Below are 21,846 nucleotides of genomic sequence, written 5' to 3'. Positions count from 1 at the left end.
ATTTTGAAGTCAAGTGCTGCAGCTGAATGACAATGAGTGCGTTCCAGTTGTACTGTTTAGAGGATATGTTTGAAATATGAATTTGTAATGACCGATAAGCTCATCTCTTGGATCTATGGAGGATTATTGGCAGCGAGTCTCATATTGGTTAATTTAATAGAAGATCATAGGTCTATAAGTAAGTAGTATTACCTTCATTGAGATGAGACCTATTAGGGAACCCCAAAGCAAAGTCATAAGAGCATAATCTTGATTCCTAACAGGACCACCACCTTCGATGAGTTCATCAAAAGTTCTTTCATATTGTATTTTATTATTTAATATTTTTTCGTTGAAATTGGATATAGAATAATTAATTGTTTTTTTTATATTGCTCATAAATTACATTTAATGAGTGATTTTAGCTTTCTTTAATTAATGATTCTAAATTTTATTTTTGATTTTGATTTTGATTTACTATATATATAAATTTGTTGTTGTTTAGTCATTTTTAAAATCTGAATATTCAGATCATGATATATACCAAAATTAATGTGTAATCAGAACATATATATTGTTATATATTGTTGTTCATGCTATCACAGTCTTCTTGTCCAATTAAGATATCTAAAATATTAACATCATAAAGTTTTCTCGATCTATATCTTATTTTTAAAGATAAATATATATTAATTCATACTCAAAAGTAATTTATTTAGTTTGAAAAGAACAAATATCCGAAAGTAAAATAGCAGTGTGCATTTAATTTAATATATATATAATGTATATATGTAAGAAGACAAATTTTAAAAATAAAAAAAATAATAAAAGAGCAAGAAGAAATGTGTCCAACGGCGCAAAAGAAAACGACAACCTTTCTTACGGGCGCGCACACAGGGAAAAGGAATTAGTACAAAACACGCGCCTTTTCGCGCGTGAATACACCCACGCTCCGTCATCCTCGTCGCCATCCTTTTTCTTTCCCCCTCTTCTATTTATCTCAGTCTCTCTGTCTGCTTCTTCTTTACACTTCACAACTCTTCTTCTTCCTAACTTCCTGCTGAACTCGTCGGTTTCTGTGATCTCTCCTCCATATTTTGGCCGTCCGTAAACTCGAAAGCTTGCTGTTTCTGTTTCTCATTTGGTCCCGGGCGGAAATTGAGGGTCTGAATTGTTGGCAGTTTCTTCTGAAGCTCCAGATCTCGACTTCGAGCTGCTTCGTTCGTCCTTTGAGGATTGGTTGCAATGTCGCTTCGGAATCTGGTTTTGGTCCTACTGATGATGATTTCCGCTCACCAGGCTATGTCGATTGCGTTTACATCGAGAATACTTCACCGGTTCTCTGAGGAGATGAAGGCGCTTAGGGTTTCAAGGAGTACGAATACGAGTGTACGAGTCTCGTGGCCTGAGAAAGGGAGCATGGAGTATTATCAGGAGCTTGTGAGCGGTGACTTCCAGAGGCAGAAGATGAAGCTTGGCTCTCAGTTTCAGTTGCTTTTCCCGTCTGAAGGCAGCAAAACCATTGCACTGGGGAATGACTTTGGCTGGTCACCACTAATCTACCTTCTCCTTTTTTCTTTTTTGCCTACCCTGTTCTTGCAATACTTTGTTCTTCTGTTTTGAATATCCTTTTCTGTCTGTTTTTCCTCTTACACCATGATTTATCTGCAAACCTTTTTCCTTTGAGTAATCCCCATCCCCCCCTTAAAATAAAATAAGAAATCCCCACCTCACTAATAGCCTTTTGCATAGTGGCACCTTTATCTGAAAATTTTGTCTTGTGGTATGATTTATGCACCTGATGAATCAATTTGTTATTTACCTCTTATAGGTTGCATTACGCCTGGATCGACATCGGGACGCCAAGTGTTTCATTTCTGGTTGCATTGGATGCCGGGAGTGATCTGCTTTGGGTTCCTTGTGATTGCATACAATGTGCTCCTTTGTCTGCAAGTTACTATGGCAGTCTGGTAGGCCTGCTTTTCGGAATCTGTTCTTTCTACATAGGCATTAATTACTTCTAATCCACGACCTATGCTTTATCGCCAAGCATATTGCCTTTTCGTTTCCGTTAGAGAGAAGGTCATGCATGCCAAATTGTGTTCTGGAATTCAAAAATTTGTCGTGCTTTTTTGTCAAAAGAAGGCATGGTCGGTTCCAACGGGGAAAAAAAATCCTCAAGAGGAGATGGGTATGGAAGACTATGTATTCGGCACCTAAAGAGGCTAACTCATTGTTAGCGTAAATGCGTTAGCGGATTGTGAAGTCTTTTTAATAAGACAGCAAGTTTAGCACTTATTTCCGATGATTGATTGGCAGGTGCTCCTGCTCCTCCCTCATGTTTGGGGCATTTATAATGCAGGATAAAGATCTCAATGAATACCGTCCATCCAGTTCAAGCACGAGCAAGCATATATCTTGCAGCCATAATTTGTGTGATTCAGGCCAAAGCTGTCAAAGTCCGAAGCAGTCATGTCCTTATGTTATTGACTACTTAACTGAAAATACTTCAAGTTCTGGATTACTGATTCAGGATGTATTGCATCTTTCATCCGGTTGTGAGAATTCATCTAATTGTACGATTCAGGCTCCGGTCGTTTTAGGGTATGGCCCATTAATCATATATTTGTAGCTCTAATTGTTTGCTGTATTTATATTGCCCTTCTTGCTCTCTAATACAGATGTGGTATGAAACAAAGTGGCGGTTATCTAAGTGGAGTGGCTCCAGATGGTCTTTTTGGATTGGGGCTTGGAGAAATTTCTGTTCTTAGTTCCCTTGCTAAAGAAGGATTAGTACAGAACTCTTTCTCACTGTGTTTTAACGAGGATGGATCTGGCAGAATCTTTTTTGGGGACGAGGGACCAGCTAGTCAACAAATGACTTCATTTGTGTTGTTAGACGGGAAATAGTAATTACCATACTCAATTATTTTCATGTTTATGATCATGGTTTGCTATATTTGTTGGCTGAAGTCTTTTTCGTACCCGAACCCCTCAGTGAAGCCTATATCGTCGGAGTGGAAGCATGTTGTATCGGGAATTCGTGTCTCGAGCAGACAAGTTTTAAAGCATTGATTGATAGTGGAACCTCGTTTACGTATCTCCCTGAGGAAGTATATGAAAATGTTGTGATGGAGGTATGTTCTTTCTGGAGATGAGCCTTGTATTTATAGTTCGTTTGTCCTTTAACCATTTCTCCTTTTGACAGTTCGATAAAAGGTTAAACACTACAAGCACCGTCACCTTCAAAGGTTATCCTTGGAAGTATTGCTATAAGATCAGGTGACATCAATGAGATGGAAAACCTTTAAAACCCTTTTCCCCTTGTATCTCCCTACTTTGTGCATGTGTAATGTTAATATTATAGTTTTTTTTTTTTTTTTCCAACAGTGCAGATGCAATGCCAAAGGTTCCGTCTGTGACGTTGTTGTTCCCACTAAACAATAGCTTTGTAGTTCATGATCCTGTTTTTCCTATCTATGGCGATCAGGTAGACGAAGTTTACTTCTAAGATTTGTTGTTCCCAATAAAGGTTTTGACTTGTTTGAATTATCATAATTAGCCATTAGTTGAATAGATTCCACTAGCATTAAAGTATCCTTGAACATCAAATTTTGAATCATAGTAGTTAAGTTGATGCCTTCTTGATATCCAAGAAAAAAGAGCCCCCAAGGAAATGAAGAATAAGAACAACTAAAACAATATAAGAAGGAAGGAATGTGTTTGAACCATCAAGATAATGTGTTCCCTCTTCGTTGATACAGATTACCAGTTACTTTCTAGTTCTAACTATCAAGTAAATCACATGTTATGCATCGCTTATGTTTCTATTTTGAAATTTCATTATTGCACGAGTCAAGTAAGTAGTACAAGGAAATAGTACCTTGTGACACTAAAATATTACTATGGATACAGGGGTTAGCTGGATTTTGTTTTGCTATACTACCTACTGATGGAGATATCGGGATACTGGGACGTAAGCTCACAATGTCTGCTTATAATTTGTGCTATATGCGTAGTAAGTTGTATACCGTCTAATGGAAGTGCTAATCTTGAAAACCCCGTCTGGTGCAGAAAATTACATGACTGGATACAGGATGGTATTTGATAGGGAAAACCTTAAGTTGAGTTGGTCACGTGCAAACTGTAAGATTTCTGGCTCCTAGTACTTTAAGTTGAATTGGTCTCTTGGAGATGAGTCTTCTTTGGGTTTACCACTATCACTCTCCCCCTTTTATCACAGGTCAAGATCTCAGTAACGAAAAGAAAATGCCCCTTGCTCCTTCAAAAGAAACGCCGCCAAACCCATTACCAGCCAACGAACAGCAGAGTGTTTCAGGGGGGCATGCGGTGGCTCCTGCCGTAGCTGGAAGGGCTCCTTCTAAACCATCAGCTGCCACCCCTCGCTTCATCCCATCCTGCTTTTATACGGTCAGATTGCTGCACCTGCTTCTTCTGGTACTCTACCTTGTTTCTACTTGCGTGTGATATAGATTCTGAGCGTGTCTAAGTTTTACATGTAAATGAAGGTCGTCCCATTATAGCTTCCCCCCGGCAAGGACATGTAAATCTTCTGTGTCCTTGCAAGTTGCATCAATGGCATTTTTCTTCTTTTTTTGGTATTTTTTGGGCACTATATAGGCCATTCAGTGGGGGACTGAATCTATACATTCTTCTATCTATATGTTTTTCTTTTCTAATATATATTACCGTAGTTGTACTGCTTAAGTTGACCTTTTATTATTTGTTTATGCAATTTAAAAATTGCTAGTCATGACATGAGATTCTCAAGATCAAATCTCATAATCTTGAGTTTTCTCATCAGAGAATGTTCTTGTGCAATACTAAACAATATTCTCAATGATTGTCTACGTAATTTAGGGCCAAGCATATTATTTTTACTTTCATGTCCTTATAGCCTATTTGGTTGGGATACCTTAAACTTTCAGCTCAGCCTGTCAAACACAATCTTCTCCGAACTTAATATAGTTCTCTAGTATCTTATCCTGGTTGAAGGATTGAGGTCTTCTACAACCCCACCTCCACCTCATTTTTTGAACTAACAAAACCACTATACGACATCGACGAACAATTATTCTGTCGGTGTCGGTTAGTATAATGTGTGGTATATGTCCAAAACTTTAAAGGGGGGACTGCTATAATGTAGCAGCAAAGTTGGATAAAGTTGTACATTTGAAGTGGGTGAAAAGAATAAAAGAGATGAAAAATGGGAATGAAGGGTTAAATGTAAGGCAATAATTGTGTATTGGAGAGGTGGTAGTGAAGGGAGAGTTGGGTTTTCCATTTGGAAAAGTTGTTCCATTGAAAAGAATAAATCAGAAAGAAAGTGGCCTTTGAGCAACCAAACCAAACCAAACCCCTCAAAATAAAAGTACAACACGACAGATTGTGTGTGAACCCACCTTTTTCTTCCTTCTTTCTATTTCTCTGGTTAATTTATGCATTAAATTGGAACCATTTATTTGAATTTATTGAAGCTTTTTAGTCCCAATGGATTGATTGCATGAAATAATATTCTTATCTTCACATTTAAGGTCCCACTCTTTATATAGGGATGGCAGAGTTTCTTTTTTCTTTGCAAGGCCTTGTCCTGTCCCATTTGATGTCCTACTTTTTGGAGGAACTATTACTCTAAATTAATCGCATTAAATTATTTCATTCCAATCTCCTTTTGGTTTTTCTATGTACCTAAATTTGATCCAGTTTGTGAAATTAATATGAACTTTTAGAAAGGAATAAATTAGTTCAATTCTATTGCTTTCCTTTAAGGAAGAATAAGGTGTTTGCACTCTTGTACAGTACTTGAGGGTTTCCTTTCCCTTCTTCTGAATTGGCTTAGAAAAAGGTTCTTGGGCTTCGGGCCATAAGAATACGAGGTGCATGCCTAAATGTGCGTGACATACACATCAACTCGACTTAACTTGACTCAACTCTAGGTGAGCGTTTGCGCCTTTTAGCCCAATCTAATTTCAGTTTGCCTCTTTGATTCTACGTGAAGCTAAGTCAATACATATGATGTTTGATTTTATTGTCCAAACTTACCTAACATCATACTTTCAAATTAAATGTTATATATTTATTGATTTTGAGCAATTTCTATTTTTCTTCTCAAGCGAGCCCGAATTATTCATTAGTACAGTCATGATAACTAAAAGAGTCATTAGTACAGTCATGATAACTAAAAGAGTCGCGTATGAGTATAAAGATTATTCTGGATTAGTTTGATTGAGTGACTTTATTAAATTTGTTGTTTTTGGAGGCAAAATAGAAAGTGGAAATTAGGCAAACCCATTTACTTTGTTGTACTAATACAAAAATAATCAGCTTTTTAATCCTTTTACATAAACGCCAAACCACCCCTCATCCATTGCCTTTTATTATCAAGTTATTTTGATGAATAATTATTTTAGTCTTTTTAAAAAATATATCATATTAGTCTTTCCTATGATTTTTTTTTTATTATTTTTATTTTTTAAAATTATAAATTTAGTTATTAAACTCTATGATCAATATTTAATTGGTCAAATTATTTTTTAAATTATTTGAAATATTAGGTAATTAATTTAATTTTTCTCCCTAAATTAGAGAAGTGGAGAGATGGTCATGCACATGATGAAGGAAGGAGGGCGGCCACTTTCCCTCGGGTCCTCTCCAGCTGAACACAACAATCTTAATAATAATAATAAATAATAATAATAATAATAATAATATAATTTTATATATCTTTTGTTTGAAATTGTGTTGTGTTGCTCAGAAAACGACATGACGACTACTTTTTCTTAAACGATTATGGTTTTCTTCCTAATAAGGTTTGTCTGTGGTTACTTGTTATTTAAGCCATCCAACTCCATTTCACATCAAATTAATTTGGTTTTTTTTTTCATTAAATTATTAACTGATTTAATCACTAATTTTATGGCTCCATCACCTACCTCGAAGATATTAATTGATTTAGTGTATGAATATTTATATGATCCGAAAAACTTACCAATTCAGACTATTTAATCTAAATCATAAAAATTGAGCTGGCTTCGAATTTTTTCGATTTGGGTTGCGTAAAATGTTTTGAAAAATTGAAAATTTAGATCAGTTCATGGGTTGATTTTTTTTCTTTTTCAAGTAGATCCTACCAACCTGAAAATAGGGTTAGAATCCCACTCAACCCTACCAAATTTTTAAGATTACAAAGATTAATGATATTTGACATTAATAACAGGTAGATAAATAAGATTTATTAAATAAATAAAAAATAACTCAACAACCCAATTCAAGTTTGGTTGAGGTGTGAACTCTATTCGGGTTGCTCGACCACCCACTAACTAACTCGAAATTTTGGATTGTTCTAAAATATTTCTTACTCATATATACCCCTAATTAATTCAAATTCTTCTCTGGAAAACATTTATATTGTTGGATTTTAAACATTGTTGAAGGAGAAATGACCACATAATCCATCATTGACAGCTCAAAGAGTTTCTACTTAAAAAAAGGGCAATCATCTTCCCAAGAATGGAGCCAAAAGCGCCTCTTCATCGAGAAAAATGTATAAAAATCTTCATCATCTTAAAAATGTTTCCTTTTTCAACGTCCAAAGCAACAAAAACCAAGCTTCCTAAGCCAAATTATTTTTGGTGATTGGGGGGCCACAACTACAGCACAACCCCTTTTCCTCTGTTTTCAATCTCACACAAACGCCTATATAATAAGCAACCCCTGTTTCATGAAACCATCTCAAAACCAGAGCAAGAAACACACAAAACAGCCTTTCAAAATGCTCTTTACTTGGTTTGTTTGAAGGGAAGCTAATAAGATCCACCATTTCCACCCAAACTTACCTTCCCATTTTCTCTACATCTCAATTCTCAACTTTCAGATCATTTTTCACTTCCCCCCTGTCCAAACATTGAAAGTTTCTCTGGGTTTTCCTCCTGTGAGCTTCTGTAACTTTCAGTTTTCAACTTCATCCATTAAAGCCTGAAATGGGTGTTGGTGGGACTCTTGAGTACTTATCAGATTTGGTGGGAAGTAGCCATAAGCACAAGAAAAAGAAACAGCTTCAAACTGTGGAGCTGAAGGTAAGAATGGACTGTGATGGCTGTGAGCTCAAGGTCAAGAATGCCCTCTCTTCACTCAGTGGTATTTCTCAAGAAATTCCCTTTTTTATCTCACTTTTATTGTTTTCTCTTTGTAAACTTGTCCATTTCAAGAGAGATTACTAACAAAAAATGTGGCGTGTTTAAAGGGGTGAAATCTGTGGAGATAAACAGAAAGCAGCAGAAGGTGACAGTTACAGGGTATGTTGAAGCAAGCAAGGTGCTTAAGAAGGCTAAGTCCACAGGGAAGAAGGCAGAGATATGGCCGTATGTTCCCTACAGTTTAGTGGCGCAGCCTTACATTGCGCAGGCTTATGACAAGAAGGCACCACCAGGCTACGTTAGAAATGTGGAGCAGACTGCCATTACTGCTTCTGTTACCAAATATGAGGACCCTTACATGAACATGTTCAGCGATGACAACCCAAATGCCTGCTCTATCATGTAATTCTAGTACAAGAAGTTCGTGTTTTGTATCACTCTCTGTCTTTCTTCAGCTTATTTTTTGTCATCAGCTCAATAATTTGTAGTGGAATCCTTTTATGAAGAGAAAGGGTCAACTTGGGATGACTGATTAGAACATTTGGGGTTGTTAGTTGTTAGTAGTGATGTAAGAGATTACTTTATATCTCTTGGTTTGAAGGATGCATGATGTTGTAATTTCTTGTTTGTGAGATGACTTTGGTTTTCTCCACAGCTCTTCTTTCACCTAAAAAAGGATTCCAACCTGGTTATTAACTGTTTAGAAGACTGAAAATGTAGGATCCTGCCTCGGTTGGAGAGGAGAACGAAGCATTTCTTATATGGGTGTAGAAACTTCTCCCTAGCATACACGTTTTAAAATCGTGAGACTGACGATAATACGTAACAGGCCAAAGCAGACAATTTCTACTAGTGATGGGTTCGGGCTGTTACAAATGGTATCAAAGCTAGACACTGGGCGGTGTGCCAGCGGGGACGTTTGGTCCTCAAGAGGGGTGGATTGTGAGATCCCATGTCGGTTGGAAATGGAAACGAAGCATTCCTTATAAGGGTGTGGAAACATCTCCCTAGACGCGTTTTAAAATCGTGAGGCTGATGGCGATACGTAACAGGCCAAAACAGACAATATCTACTAGCGGTGAGTTTGGACTATTACAAATGGTATTAGAGCCAGATACTGGGCAGTGTGCTAGCAGGGACGCTGGATCCTCAAGGGGTGAAGAATTGTGAGATCCCACCTCGGTTGGAGAGGGGAACGAAACATTTCTTATAAGGGTGTGGAAACCTAGCAGACGCATTTTAAACCGTGAAAATGACGATGATACGTAACGGATCAAAACGGATAATATCTACTAGCGGGGTTTGGGCTTTTACAGGAAACCATTGAGTTATAGAACTGTGAAGAAGAAGAAAGCCTATGTATTTGCATCTACTTTCGGTTTGGAAAAGAAGCCTAAAAATTTTGAACACAGAATTTGATCCCAGAAAAAGAGTAAAAGGGTAAGTGCAGAGAACAAAATGATCAAATGAAGCCTGCCTTTCCCTTCTCTCTCTTCACCAACGTGAGGAAGGAATCCTTGCTTCCTTTGCTTTTGGCTTTAGGAACCTTTTTTTTCCCGTTAACCTTTTTCTCAGATCCAAAGGTAGTATAAAGAGATATAGCAGAGAGAGAAAACAAGGGTGATTTGGTGTACTAATTTTGTGTTCATTGACAATTCAATCATATTTAAAAGGGAATATGTTCAAACAAAATGTGCTTGTTAGATTCCATCTGAATAAGTTAATGACAGGAAACCACTCAGAAACGAGACATGCTTTTACATAGTATAATAGTATCCAGGCATGGAAATATAGTCATTAGCTTTTATAAGAACACCAAATACATGTTTTGTTCAATCCTGTTTGAGAATGAACAATTTCAACCATGCCTGGCTCAGTTTTTCAGCTAAAAGGGACTGTCATTCCTCCTGATGGGTATTGGAGAAAACCAAGCTTTCTGCCTTAAGATTGAGCTTGGATTCCACATCCTTAGAAAACCCAGAAAGAAGTACACTTAATTTGTGTAACGGCCCAAGCCATCGCTAGCAGATATTGTCCTCTTTAGTTTTTCCCTTTCGGACTTTCCCTCAAGGTTTTTAAAATGCTAGGGAGAGGTTTCCACATCCTTATAAAGGGTGTTTCGTTCTCTTCCCCAACCGATGTGGGATCTCACAATCCACCACCCTTCGGGGCCAGTGTCCTCGCTGGCACTCGTTCCTTTCTCCAATCAATGTGGGACCCCACCAAATCCACCCCCCTTTCGGGCCCAGCGTCCCTACTGGCATACCATCTTGTGTCTACCCCCCTTCGAGAAACAGCCTCCTCACTGGCACATCGCCCGGTGTCTGGCTCTGATACCATTTGTAACGGTCCAGGCCCACCGCTAGCATATATTGTCCTCTTTGGGCTTTCCCTCAAGNCTTTCGGGCCCAGCGTCCCTACTGGCATACCATCTTGTGTCTACCCCCCTTCGAGAAACAGCCTCCTCACTGGCACATCGCCCGGTGTCTGGCTCTGATACCATTTGTAACGGTCCAGGCCCACCGCTAGCATATATTGTCCTCTTTGGGCTTTCCCTCAAGGTTTTTAAAAAGCGTTGGCTAGGGACAGGTTTCCACACCCTTATAAAGGGTGTTTCATTCTCCTCCTCCCAACCAATGTGGGATCTCACAATTTGCCTGTTGTTTAGCTTCAACTTAAGTGCAAGCTAACTGAGGGGGAAAAAGCACATGAATATAGGATGAAGCAAGTATGGTAACGTCCTATCTGAGATGCATTGTGAGATCTCACATTGGTTGGATAGAGGAACGAAACATTCCTAATAAGGGTGTGGGAATCTCTCCCTAGTAGACACGTTTTAGAACCGTGAAACTGATGGTGATACGTAACGGGCCAAAACGGATAATATTTACAAACGGTGGCCTTGGGCTATTACATGCATATCCCAAATATCAGTGTGGTTCTACTTTTTCACATGGGAGAAAAACGAAATGGGATGTATTCAAATAGCTGTGTCGTGAGTATAACTTCAAAGAGAAACTAACAACGCGAAGGATTATATGATTGAATATAATAGAAAAGTCAGAAACTCACTTATTCTGTGTTGTCTATCTACAAGAAATTTGTAGGAAAATGGATATCATTTCGTTCACTTCCTATTTCCGGAGTAGACTCCAACGAAGTTTATATCATACACAAGAGTTGCATTTCCAGGTATATTGCAGTCACCTGTAAAGGCAACACAAATGGCATTAACCAAAGAGTAAACTACAGTAATAATTCCTACAAGAAGGAATCACAGGCAATTTGAGACATGTTCATGAAGATTTAGATAGCCAAAGTTCAAAACAAAAGCTGTTTGGTTTAAAGAACTCGACCTGAAAAGCAGCCTGCTGGCTCTGGACCATACGCTAAATGTGGAGGAATCTTAAGTTTACGTTTCCCACCTAGGCAAAATCAGCGGGGCAATGATTCTTGGAAGCCAATAAGAAGTAAAAGTAGCCACAAAATCCTACTCATTATGCCTGTAGACATACCTACTAGCATTGGAGGTACTCCTTCGCCCCCTAATATTCCCTGATCCAATCCTCTTATTACCTGGTCACAAACTAATCAATATTAATCTTCCAGTCAGTCACAAATTAACTAATATTACATTGTGTTTTGCAACTAAACCCACTTAACATACTACTCAACAAAGGGAAATGAGTGTAGTTAGCCACGCAGTTAATGAACTATTCATCCATATCGGTTGCAAGTATGGGTAAGTTTTTTTTTGTAACAGCTCAAGCCCACTCCTAGTAGATATTGTCTGTTTTGGCCGTTACGTATCGCGTCAGCCTCACGGTTTTAAAACGCATCTACTAGGGAGAGGTTTCCACACTCTTATAAGGAATGTTTCGTTCTTCTCTCCAACCGATGTGGGATCTCACAATCCACCCTCCTTGGGGGCCCAGCGTCTTCGCTGGCACACCACTCGGTGCTTGGCTCTAATACCATTTGTAACATCTCAAGCTCACCGTTAGCAGATATTGTCCATCTTGGCCCATTACATATCGTTGTCAACCTCACGGTTTTAAAACGCATCTACTAGGGAGACATTTCCACACTCTTATAAGGAATGTTTCGTTCTCCTCTCCAACCGATGTGGGATCTCACAATCCACCCTCCTTGGGGGCCCAGCGTCTTCGCTGGCACACCACTCGGTGCTTGGCTCTAATACCATTTGTAACATCTCAAGCTCACCGTTAGCAGATATTGTCCATCTTGGCCCATTACATATCGTTGTCAACCTCACGGTTTTAAAACGCATCTACTAGGGAGACATTTCCACACTCTTATAAGGAATGTTTCGTTCTCCTCTCCAACCGATGTGGGATCTCACAATCCACCCCCCTTGGGGGCCCAGCGTCCTCGCTGGCACACCGCTCGGTGCCTGGCTCTAATACCATTTGTAACAACTCAAGCCCACTGTTAGCCTCACGGTTTTAAAATGCATCTACTAGGGATAGGTTTTCACACTCTTATAAGGAATGTTTCGTTCTCCTCTCCAACCAATGTGGGATCTCACATTCTTACTTCTAATCTTGTGCATGGGAGGAGAAAAATTTTCAGTACCCTCCCATCTTGATAACCGAGACCTTTCCTCCATTGCTCCCAAAGGCTGTAATTGCTCACTTTCGAATAAATTGTACACACTTTTCAACCTACCTTAAGAAACTGTACAAAACATTTAATCAAATACCTTGCCTACACCAATGCGCATGGTGAGAGGTCTAGCTCGCTTGTAACTGCTATCAAACACTATCCCATCAGCAAACCTTGCAGTGTAGTGAACCTGCATTTAAAAGGTACATAAGACAACAACAATTCACAAAATCCTGTATGATTTTACGAAACGATTATCAATTGAAGAACATTTCATTAGCAAATTGCAAAAAGTAGGCATTGGAGGGAATTAGCGATTGCAACGAAGCAATGCAAGAGCATTTCAATTTGATGGTAAGCGAGAAACAAACTTCAAAATTGAAGTTAGGAACTGACATTGATAAGCTCATTATAAGGAACTTCCTCACCGGATCCCACGGCAAGGTCGCAATAGCCAAGGCCGGAAGGAACATATCTGAACTCGCAAAGGGGTTCACCAACAGTCGCATAGTATTCAATCCTGGTAGCGTTGGCATCCAAAGGCGACAGAGCTAGAACCGAAGCAGCAAGAACCCCAATGCCCACATTAGATATTGCCTTCTTAGTAGCAGAAACTGAGGAAGAAGAAGAAGAAGGGGTGGGTTTAACGGCGGAAGATAATCTGGGGCTGAAAATTTGGGAAGCCTGAGCTCTTGGGGTTGTGAAGGTTAATGAAGAGAGCGCCATTTCAGTATGATCGGACTGTGCTCTGTCTGATCCTTAGCGGCAGTGTTTGAATGAGTGGCGGCGGAGTATCGCCCATTACATTTGGATAAGATTTTGAGTTCTTCACATATTTAAAACCACAAACGAAATTTTCATATATAGAACAATTAATTAAATTTAATAATAATCAACACTAATTTATTTTATTACACATACCAATTACAATTATGGAACTAATAATTTTTAAAAAATTAGAACTAAAAAGAATATGGGCAAATAAAAAATTAAGGCCTTATGAACCTCTTGCTCTCGCCACACCCCATGATCGAAGTAGGCAATTTCTGAACCTTTTCGATCCCTTCCTCAAAAACAACACCCATTCCCATGAAGAAATGGGCGTCGATATGGCAATGGAAGGCCCAAACGCCAGGATTGTCAGCCACAAATCTCAAAGCCGTCCATCCAAATGGGTGCAATGGCACAGTGTTCTTCATGATCGGATTCACCAAATTGTACTTGCTTGGATCCTTAAACATATCGAATTTTCCTTCGCCGTATCCCAAAACCCAGAAATCGTGGCCGTGCAAATGCCAAGGATGAGTTTCGCTGGTGTTTAGAGCCATCATGTTGGCGTTCTGTAGAATAATATCCACCGTTGAATTGAAATCCAATCGGTAAATGGCGTCGCTCACCGTCGCTTCAGGGTTGGGCGGCGGAACAGAAATGTTGTAGTTCTTGAAGTCGTAACCAGTGGGTGGTTTCGCCTGGCTGAATGTATGGAGAAGATTGTTCTTTAATGCAATAAGGTAAGGCGTGTGCGGCATATTGAACGACACGTTGTTTAACGACCACCGCCGGCGTCCGTTCACGGTGTTTTGTGTGTTGAGTAGCACGATCACTTTGTCAGCAGCTTTTGGCGGCGGGTGGATGAAGCCCTGTCGGGCTTTGATGGCGTGGCTTTGAGCTAACCGGGGTGCAACCGCATTCCAGGCAGGTCCAGCCGGAGGTGTCGTCGGAGGGAATTTACGTTGGTGATTTGGGTAGTAATTGAAAATGGCTAAACCAAGTGGGGTAGTGCTGTTCCGGCTGACCACATTGGTTGTAATCCAGTAGTTTCTAGAAGGGTTTTGATCGGCTTTAATCAACACAGAATATGTTTCGCCGGAGTATATGAACAAGTTGCTAACTTGAAATGGCTCGACGTAATGCCCATCTGCTTCAACCACTGTCATGGTGTGACCCTGTTTTCAATACACTCTGTTTCAGCCATTTCTGAGGAATTTCAAGCAATTAAATTAAGATTATTACCTCAATTTGGAAACTTAGAGCTGAAAGGGAAGTGAGGCTCGAGACCCTCAACCGGTAAGTTCTTCCCGGTACGACGGTGATTGGATAAAGAACACAGTCCGGGCTGGATGAGTTGCAGGTAGCAGAAGCTCCCAACAGAGAGCAATTGAACCGTCCCCTTCCTTGAATCAAAAGCGACTGAGAAATTAGAAAAAAACCCATTAGTAAATGAATGAATCAGTTCGAATTAAACAGGGGAATTTGGGAAATTGAGGTTACATCAGGCTCGCCGACCCAGGTGAAGGCAGCGCCGGCGGCAGCCAATCCGGCGGAGTGTTCATGGCTGCTTTTATGATACCAATCGGTGAGTATAAGATTCCGATCATGATCGTAGGCGAACGGCTCTGTTTGACCCTCTGGAAGCCAAACCACAATGGATCCATACAGACCATCTTCTCTTTGCATGCCGTAATGCGCATGGTATAAGTAAGTCCCTGGCTGCAAATTTCAAATTCGACAAACTCAACCCCAAATTCTTCATTAAAAAAAACAAAAACCAGCAAATCCAACACTCACCCTGTCGACAACAAACTGATATTTGAATGTTTCACCAGGCAAAACAGGACATTGAGTGACACCCTCTGTTCCATCGCTCCAAGGTGTTCCAATCTTCAATTACAACACAAAATCCAAACACATTACAACAAAAAAAAAAATAACCAAACCAAACCAAACCAAACCCACAAGATGAAACTCAAAATACCTGTCGGATTCCATGCCAGTGGATAGCGACATTTTCAGTAACAAAGCTGTTCTTGAGCTCAACGATGACAGTGTCGCCTTGATGGGCATAGATAGTGGGACCAGGAGATCGGCCATTAATGGTCAAAGTGAGCTTTTTGAAGCAATCAGGGGACTTCAACTCAGACTTAACTTCCCATTTGTAGTACAGAGTTCTTGATTCAGCAGTTCGAGATTCCCATAAGAACACGAAGAAACAGAGAAGAATTAGCAGGTATTGTCTACTCTGTAACAGCGAACCCATTTTTGAACCGTTCTAGTAATCGATGGTTTGCAGAAGAGCTTGCAAAGGTCTATATAAATATCCTACAATCGTTGACCCGTTCAAACCCTGGTCCACTTTAAACCCCTAGATATATCTTACCTACGTATACCCATTATTCAAGTAATTAGGCCATTTAATTATTTAATCATAGCTTATTAATATCTTGGTTTAGATGTATTTAATATTTCAAAAAGATATTCTATGTGAATTGTTTACATTATGTTTAATTCTTTCCTTTGTTTCAAAGTTTAATCAATCCAATTTTTGAATATTTTTATTATGATGTTTTAAAAATTTTAATAAATAAAAGCATGGTAAAATTATTAAGAAAAAATTAATTAATTAAGAGTTTTATTGTCATGGCTCAATTTAGGACATAACCCTAATATCAATAGAGATAGTATTCCTCACTTATAATATCATAATCTTCCACTAAATTAATCAATGTGGGACTAACTCCCAATAATCCAATTAAATTTGGTAATATTTACATAAAATTAATTATAGTATTTATTTATATATTTAAATACAAGACAGCATATTTGAACAGTTATGTTGATTATAGTTGAATTCAATTAACCCAGTCTTATTTGTACAAAAGTGAATGTGTTTGGTGGGACTTTTTTAAATAATAAATTAATAATATATATTTTTAATTCATAGTAATGATGTGATGGTTTTAATTTGACTATTTCTTAGTCTAACTTAGGATGTTTCGTTCGAAATTTATAAGGTTGCGTTTTTAACAAAGTAACACAAACAATATCATCATTTAAAATTCAGTATTTTTTTTAATTAAATTTATAATAATTTAGTTATTAAAGTAAATAGGGTTAAAAATTAACATATTTAAAAGTATAGATAAATGGTTAATTTAATATTGGGTGAAATTTTTTTAAATTTATTGCAAAAAAATGTCTTGTTTCGGGGTAAGAATCGAACATAATAATAACAAAAACGTAGTCAACTTAAATTATAAAGAAAGTGTTAAGAAGTTTCTGAGAGAAATATGAATTTACAAAATAATTCTAAATCAATTTTTAATTAAAAAAAAATAATAATAATAATAATAAAATAATTGAATGGACCCTATTTTCAAAAATTATAGGTTGATTTCTTTTATCTTTATTCCAAGGTCAACTAATTAAAATGGAAAAGGAAGACATCAATGTTTATGTTTAGGTAGGGTGGAGTTTTCTCTCCTCGAATTCTCAGTTTAAACTGATATTTCATTTAGATGGAGAGAAAATGAAGAGAGAGTGTATAATATTTTTTTTCGTTAAATAAATAGGGTCAGAAACGAGATAAATAATATTTATTTTTCATTAGATAAATAGGGTTGGAGACGGAATTATATTCCCGTCTCCTTCTCGCCCATATCTATCCCTACTCTATTTAATATAAATATAATTAGAGACATTAAATATATATATATTTTTTTAAAAAAAAAAATAATAATTAATTAATTTTGAGATTCTAATTATATGATATAATAGAATTTTTTTTAAAATAAAATTTTTTCAAACAATTCTTTTAAAAAATAATAATAATAAATAGATAAAAATTATTTGCTAATAATTTGACTGTAGTTAAAAATAAATGAAAATTTTCGAGAAGAAGAATGAAACATATGGTAAATATGAGAAAGATGTTATCGACTGTCTATCTAGAAATGATCCGCTAAATAATAAATAAATAAATAAAAACGAACGACAGAACAAAAATGCAATGAAGAATGTTCTGTCATTTGATCTAGAAGAAAAGAATATTTTAATTAAAAATTAAGCGAAATTGATCGGGTAGTTGTGAATTAATTAATTTTTAAAAATAAAAAAATATGGATATTAAATGTTATTTGAAGTAATAAAATAGCAATGGGGCCGCCTTAAATAAATAAATAGATTGTTTAAAAAAGAAATTATAGTGATTAGAATATGTCGTTATCGAAGGTTTGTTTATTCTCCCCTCCGCGTAACCCAATTTAGATGAAATCAAACTTTACATTAAAAAGTCAATTAACTTTATAATTACTCTCTCTTCCAACATCTTCAACAGCTATTTTAGCTTCTAATGTCGAAGAAACATCCTTGAATTATTGTCTATTACTAAAAAAAACATGTTTCTTAAGTCGTCGAAGTAACCATATAAAATCCATAATAATTGTCGAAGCTTTCTAACGGATAAATCAAGGCAACGTGTACTTGTTCTTAAGTTGAGATAGATATGAAATTTTGTGGAATTTAAACGATAAGACGTGAACAACAAGACTGAGTTACTAGCAATTAAAGATAAAAGAATTTAAGAACAAGCGATCTGATAAGAGAGTAGTTTGAAGTTGAATTGAGGGTTTTGTGCTTAAGTGAAGGTGATAGGGGTTGAGTTGAAGATTGGGAGTCCATTGTTGACTAAGCATTCAGTGTCGGTAATGGCTAATATCAAAGGATCGATGCTTTTTGTAGTTTGAAATCCTGAAATCCAGTCATACTCTGAGTGATTGTTATGTTGCTCAGGAAACAGTGAGAATTTCCTGGAAGAATAAATAATTAATAAAAAAATATCGAGATAATGGAAGAAAAAGATGAAATAAACCATAAAAATGGGTAATAAATAAATACGATTAGATATTAACCTAACGCAATTAGTCCGGTAATTAAGGTACCATAATGTTTAAAATTGACTTACCATATAAGGATTTGTATACTCATTGTCTTCCTATTTTACTAATTAGCATTTAAAGCACAATTATGAAATTTTGATTAGGTCAATTTTACCGTTTCTTTTTTAACCAAAAATTACCCTTACAAAATTTGAGATTTATTGATATAAATCTAAATAAAATTATACATTCTTGATTTTTTTTTAACGTTACTGTTATACTCTAAATTAGGGGTGTATATTCAACCCGACAATCTAGACCAACCCAACCCGAATTATTTGAATTGGGTTGGATTAGTTTTTCGGGTTAGTTTGGGTTCATATTTTTAAACTCTAACGGATTCGGTTAGGTTTCGGATTCATGGGACAAATCCATTGGGTTAATTGGAGCCAAATAAAAATATATAAAATATACTAATAAGTTTACATTAAACACAGTGATCTTTTGTAACTAAACGTCAATCAAATACATTAATTCTTTTATATTATTTTGTTTTCATTTCTTTTATATTATTTTGTTTTCATTTCTTTTATATTATTTTGTTTTCATTTCTTTTATATTATTTTGTTTTTATTATTATTGTTTAGTTTCTTTTTCTTATATATATATTTAAAGTACCTTAATATTTTATTTTATTATTTTTAGTTTTTCATTTTTATTTTCTTACATAAATATTTTAAAATTACCTTAAAATATAATAACGTGTTTTTAATAGAAAATTATTTAATTTGAGAATATAATTTATGCTCAATTGTTAAACACACAAATATATGTTTATTTAGTAACAAATAGCTATCCTGGTGACATATAAATATTTTACTGTCAATAGTCAAAATTATTTATGAGCAATAAATATAAAAATAGTTTATTAGTGATTGATATAGATCAAGACAACATATAATTCTTATACTAAGATAAACATGAAATTTTGGACCATTCAAATGACAAGACGTAAACAATAAAACCAAGGTACGGGTAATCAAAGACAAAAGGATTTAAGAACAAGCGATTTGGGAAGAGATTAGTTTGAAGTCAAATTTAGGGTCTTGTGCATAAGTGAAGATGACGGGGTTCGATTTGAATATTGGGAGTCCATTGTTGACCAAACATTCAGTATCAGTAACAGCTAATATTGAAGGATCGACGCTTTTTGTAGTTTGAAATCCTCTACAGTCAAGCTTCACTTCTGATTGAGAACACAAACAGTTGTTGCTTATTGTCACGTTCCATTCTGTCATTCCATGAATCTGAAATCCAGTCATCTTTTGACTGATTGCTATGTCATTTGGAACACACTGAAAATTTCCTAGAGAAAAAAAAAATATATTTAATATAGAAATCTAAATAAATAAAAGGACGAAATGGAGTTGAAATTGAAATTTATACCTTTGCAAAGGAGAGAAACGAAGAGAAGAGCAGCGAAAAGGTTGGCGAAGGGAGCCATTTTCCTTTTTGTTATGAGGTTTTGAGTGGGTGAAAAAGTGAATTTGGGACTGTCCTATTTAAAGGGCTTTTGTAAATATGGAAATGGTAATAAATTAATAAATAAAATGATTTTGTCAATTACACCCATTAATTACGAGATTTGATGGTAATAAATAAATAAATAAATAAAGAAATAAATAAATAAATAAATAAATAACTTGATAATTATTAGGGTATATATGAAAATCCCCACAGTGGGCCGTGGTGTATAGATGGAGCCCAATAGGAAGCTCATTTGGTATATTGGGATATATGGGCCTGTCATTTTGGTCCAACATAAATAAGAAGCCCAAGCCCATATAATTTGATGTCCATCAATTTATTTGGATCCAAATAGAGGAGGCTATCCATCTCTGATCTGTTTGCGCCGGTTTATGAGATCCCGGCGACTGCTCAATCTCCGGATCATCATCGCTCGAGATGGAAAGTGAGTCGCCGTCACCTGATTCTGGTACTCACAGAACTTCCGATACCGAAACCCTAACATCAGCAATCGAGGAATTGACCATTTCCTCCGATCCTTTAACCAGTAAATTCAGTTCGCTTGACGATCTTGCGCACGAGCTTTCCTCTCTTCAAGATCTCGCAACTCGCGGCTCATGGCGTTCGATTTTGGATAAGGTTGCTAGGGCACGATCTCTCTCCCTGCTTCAAAAGCCCCATGATCACCTCACTTATCTCTCTTACAATGTTCTTGCCCTCGTCAAATTGCGTCGTTTCGCTGAAGGCTTGGCGGAACTTGATTCTCTTGAAGATCTTGATAGCTCTCAATACAGGTACGAAACTTATCCAAGTGTTTACCCTAATCGTACCGGCTCGATGGTCCCTTTTTCACTCCGGTGGCTACATGCCTTGATCCCTATCAAAATGGGCGAGCGTCAAGAAGGGCTGGATCGGTTATACGAACTTCTGGATTTTGTACAGTCAAAAGTGAAGGATAAACAGGAGAAAAATCTTGATGTCTCAGTGGATTTGTGGAAGAAAAGGGAAGTGTTTGTGATTAACTGTATTATGGGTCATCATTTAAGTAACAAAGAGTTTGGGGTTTGTTTAAGTTTGATTGATAATTTGCTTAGTCGGGATTTTTCAGACCCTGCTCTGATTTCGAAACTTGGGTATATACAAATGCACGTCGGTGATATTGAAGGTGCAAAGCGTTCTTTTAATAAGATTGAGGACATGGTTAAAGAAGGGAAGAGTAGTGTGTCATTGAGCGAGGTAGAGATCAAGAACCTTGTGAATAGGAACAAGGCGTTGGTGTTCTTGGTGGGTAAGGACTATCTATCAGCAGTTAGGGAATACGAGGAGTGCATCGAGAGGGACCATACGGACGTGGTGGCCATTAACAACAAGGCTCTTTGCTTGATGTACTTGAGGGATTTAGCAGATTCGATTAAGGTACTGGAAAATGCACTGGAAAGAGTTCCTACTGTGGCTCTCAATGAAACAGTCATCGTGAATCTGTGCAGTATGTATGAATTGGCTTATGTTAATCACTCTGAGATTAAGAGAACGCTCAATAACTGGATTGCCCGTGTTGCTCCTGATGATTTTGATTCTTCCTGTACTCGGATTTAAGGTAGTTTTTGGTGTTACATAGCTTAGGCAGCATCTGTGCCCCCCCCCACATTTTTGAGCGTGTGGGTGTTAAGTTTATTCCTTGTATGCAAATCTGTTCTTCTCTTTTTTGGGTGTTACCTGAACCTTATACATTATACAGTTCATCATTCGTTTGCTTCCTTATCTACTGTGTCATGTATGTTGTACCCTATGAGTTGCCTTTTAGAATGGTATATTGATATGTTAACTGTTATGATTGAATAAACGAAGAACTTCAACCAATTTGGTTGATGGTTCTTGTTGTCCAAGCCTCAAGGGATTGAACT

General features: G+C 37.0%; 6 protein-coding genes across 8 annotated transcripts; 3 read left to right on the top strand and 3 right to left on the bottom strand.

Moving 5' to 3' along the window:
- Positions 1-971: 971 nt before the first annotated feature.
- LOC111781359 (aspartic proteinase-like protein 1) lies at positions 972-5,760 on the top strand. Of its 3 annotated transcripts, none has more exons than XM_023661904.1 (10): positions 972-1,526; positions 1,811-1,949; positions 2,342-2,583; positions 2,661-2,888; positions 2,978-3,116; positions 3,188-3,261; positions 3,370-3,469; positions 3,895-3,968; positions 4,054-4,125; positions 4,223-4,244. In XM_023661904.1, the coding sequence occupies exons 1-9, from the start codon at positions 1,225-1,227 to the stop codon at positions 4,085-4,087; spliced, it is 1,332 nt and encodes a 443-aa protein (XP_023517672.1). In that variant the 5' UTR covers positions 972-1,224; the 3' UTR covers positions 4,088-4,125; positions 4,223-4,244. The 3 variants fall into 3 exon arrangements, with proteins under 3 accessions (XP_023517672.1, XP_023517669.1, XP_023517671.1); XM_023661901.1 differs by having other exon boundaries at positions 973-1,526; positions 3,895-3,955; positions 4,223-5,760; XM_023661903.1 differs by having other exon boundaries at positions 1,385-1,526; positions 2,299-2,583; positions 3,895-3,955; positions 4,223-5,760.
- A 1,885-nt stretch (positions 5,761-7,645) lies between these two features.
- Positions 7,646-8,787, top strand: LOC111781358 (heavy metal-associated isoprenylated plant protein 23-like). The gene is made up of 2 exons (XM_023661900.1): positions 7,646-8,136; positions 8,243-8,787. Exons 1-2 carry the CDS (start codon positions 7,980-7,982, stop codon positions 8,539-8,541), a joined length of 456 nt encoding a protein of 151 aa, XP_023517668.1. The 5' UTR covers positions 7,646-7,979; the 3' UTR covers positions 8,542-8,787.
- Positions 8,788-11,089: 2,302 nt separating this feature from the next.
- Positions 11,090-13,579, bottom strand: LOC111781213 (photosynthetic NDH subunit of lumenal location 4, chloroplastic). Its single transcript, XM_023661688.1, has 5 exons — positions 13,158-13,579; positions 12,859-12,951; positions 11,651-11,711; positions 11,492-11,560; positions 11,090-11,342 (listed from the first exon to the last, which is right to left on the bottom strand). Exons 1-5 carry the CDS (start codon positions 13,485-13,487, stop codon positions 11,263-11,265), a joined length of 633 nt encoding a protein of 210 aa, XP_023517456.1. The 5' UTR covers positions 13,488-13,579; the 3' UTR covers positions 11,090-11,262.
- Positions 13,580-13,694: 115 nt separating this feature from the next.
- Positions 13,695-15,804, bottom strand: LOC111781996 (L-ascorbate oxidase). Its single transcript, XM_023662752.1, has 5 exons — positions 15,517-15,804; positions 15,330-15,422; positions 15,033-15,251; positions 14,775-14,951; positions 13,695-14,707 (listed from the first exon to the last, which is right to left on the bottom strand). Exons 1-5 carry the CDS (start codon positions 15,796-15,798, stop codon positions 13,751-13,753), a joined length of 1,728 nt encoding a protein of 575 aa, XP_023518520.1. The 5' UTR covers positions 15,799-15,804; the 3' UTR covers positions 13,695-13,750.
- Positions 15,805-19,413: 3,609 nt separating this feature from the next.
- On the bottom strand, positions 19,414-19,924 carry LOC111782230. The gene is made up of 2 exons (XM_023663064.1): positions 19,862-19,924; positions 19,414-19,781 (listed from the first exon to the last, which is right to left on the bottom strand). Exons 1-2 carry the CDS (start codon positions 19,917-19,919, stop codon positions 19,471-19,473), a joined length of 369 nt encoding a protein of 122 aa, XP_023518832.1. The 5' UTR covers positions 19,920-19,924; the 3' UTR covers positions 19,414-19,470.
- A 375-nt stretch (positions 19,925-20,299) lies between these two features.
- LOC111782224 (trafficking protein particle complex subunit 12) lies at positions 20,300-21,703 on the top strand. The gene has a single exon (XM_023663051.1). The coding sequence runs from the start codon at positions 20,381-20,383 to the stop codon at positions 21,536-21,538; it is 1,158 nt and encodes a 385-aa protein (XP_023518819.1). The 5' UTR covers positions 20,300-20,380; the 3' UTR covers positions 21,539-21,703.
- The last annotated feature ends 143 nt before the right edge of the window (positions 21,704-21,846 follow it).

The sequence above is a fragment of the Cucurbita pepo genome, chromosome LG19 (assembly GCF_002806865.2).
Source record: "Cucurbita pepo subsp. pepo cultivar mu-cu-16 chromosome LG19, ASM280686v2, whole genome shotgun sequence".
Lineage (NCBI taxonomy): Eukaryota > Viridiplantae > Streptophyta > Magnoliopsida > Cucurbitales > Cucurbitaceae > Cucurbita > Cucurbita pepo.
This window is presented reverse-complemented; position numbering and strand designations above follow the sequence as displayed.

Excerpts from the sequence above, each read along its gene's own strand:
- LOC111782230 (XM_023663064.1), bottom strand. The coding sequence starts at position 19,919 with ATGGCTCCCTTCGCCAACCTTTTCGCTGCTCTTCTCTTCGTTTCTCTC. Across the intron at positions 19,782-19,861 it reads CGTTTCTCTCCTTTGCAAAG|GAAATTTTCAGTGTGTTCCA; the intron begins GTATAAATTTCA and ends TTTTTTCTCTAG.
- LOC111781359 (XM_023661901.1), top strand. The coding sequence starts at position 1,225 with ATGTCGCTTCGGAATCTGGTTTTGGTCCTACTGATGATGATTTCCGCT. Across the intron at positions 1,527-1,810 it reads CTGGGGAATGACTTTGGCTG|GTTGCATTACGCCTGGATCG; the intron begins GTCACCACTAAT and ends TACCTCTTATAG. Across the intron at positions 3,117-3,187 it reads ATGAAAATGTTGTGATGGAG|TTCGATAAAAGGTTAAACAC; the intron begins GTATGTTCTTTC and ends TCCTTTTGACAG.
- LOC111781358 (XM_023661900.1), top strand. The coding sequence starts at position 7,980 with ATGGGTGTTGGTGGGACTCTTGAGTACTTATCAGATTTGGTGGGAAGT. Across the intron at positions 8,137-8,242 it reads TGCCCTCTCTTCACTCAGTG|GGGTGAAATCTGTGGAGATA; the intron begins GTATTTCTCAAG and ends GCGTGTTTAAAG.
- LOC111781213 (XM_023661688.1), bottom strand. The coding sequence starts at position 13,487 with ATGGCGCTCTCTTCATTAACCTTCACAACCCCAAGAGCTCAGGCTTCC. Across the intron at positions 12,952-13,157 it reads CTTATAATGAGCTTATCAAT|GTTCACTACACTGCAAGGTT; the intron begins GTCAGTTCCTAA and ends TTTTAAATGCAG. Across the intron at positions 11,561-11,650 it reads AGTACCTCCAATGCTAGTAG|GTGGGAAACGTAAACTTAAG; the intron begins GTATGTCTACAG and ends GATTTTGCCTAG.
- LOC111782224 (XM_023663051.1), top strand. The coding sequence starts at position 20,381 with ATGGAAAGTGAGTCGCCGTCACCTGATTCTGGTACTCACAGAACTTCC.
- LOC111781996 (XM_023662752.1), bottom strand. The coding sequence starts at position 15,798 with ATGGGTTCGCTGTTACAGAGTAGACAATACCTGCTAATTCTTCTCTGT. Across the intron at positions 15,423-15,516 it reads ACTGGCATGGAATCCGACAG|ATTGGAACACCTTGGAGCGA; the intron begins GTATTTTGAGTT and ends TTGTAATTGAAG. Across the intron at positions 15,252-15,329 it reads ATCAGTTTGTTGTCGACAGG|CCAGGGACTTACTTATACCA; the intron begins GTGAGTGTTGGA and ends TGAAATTTGCAG.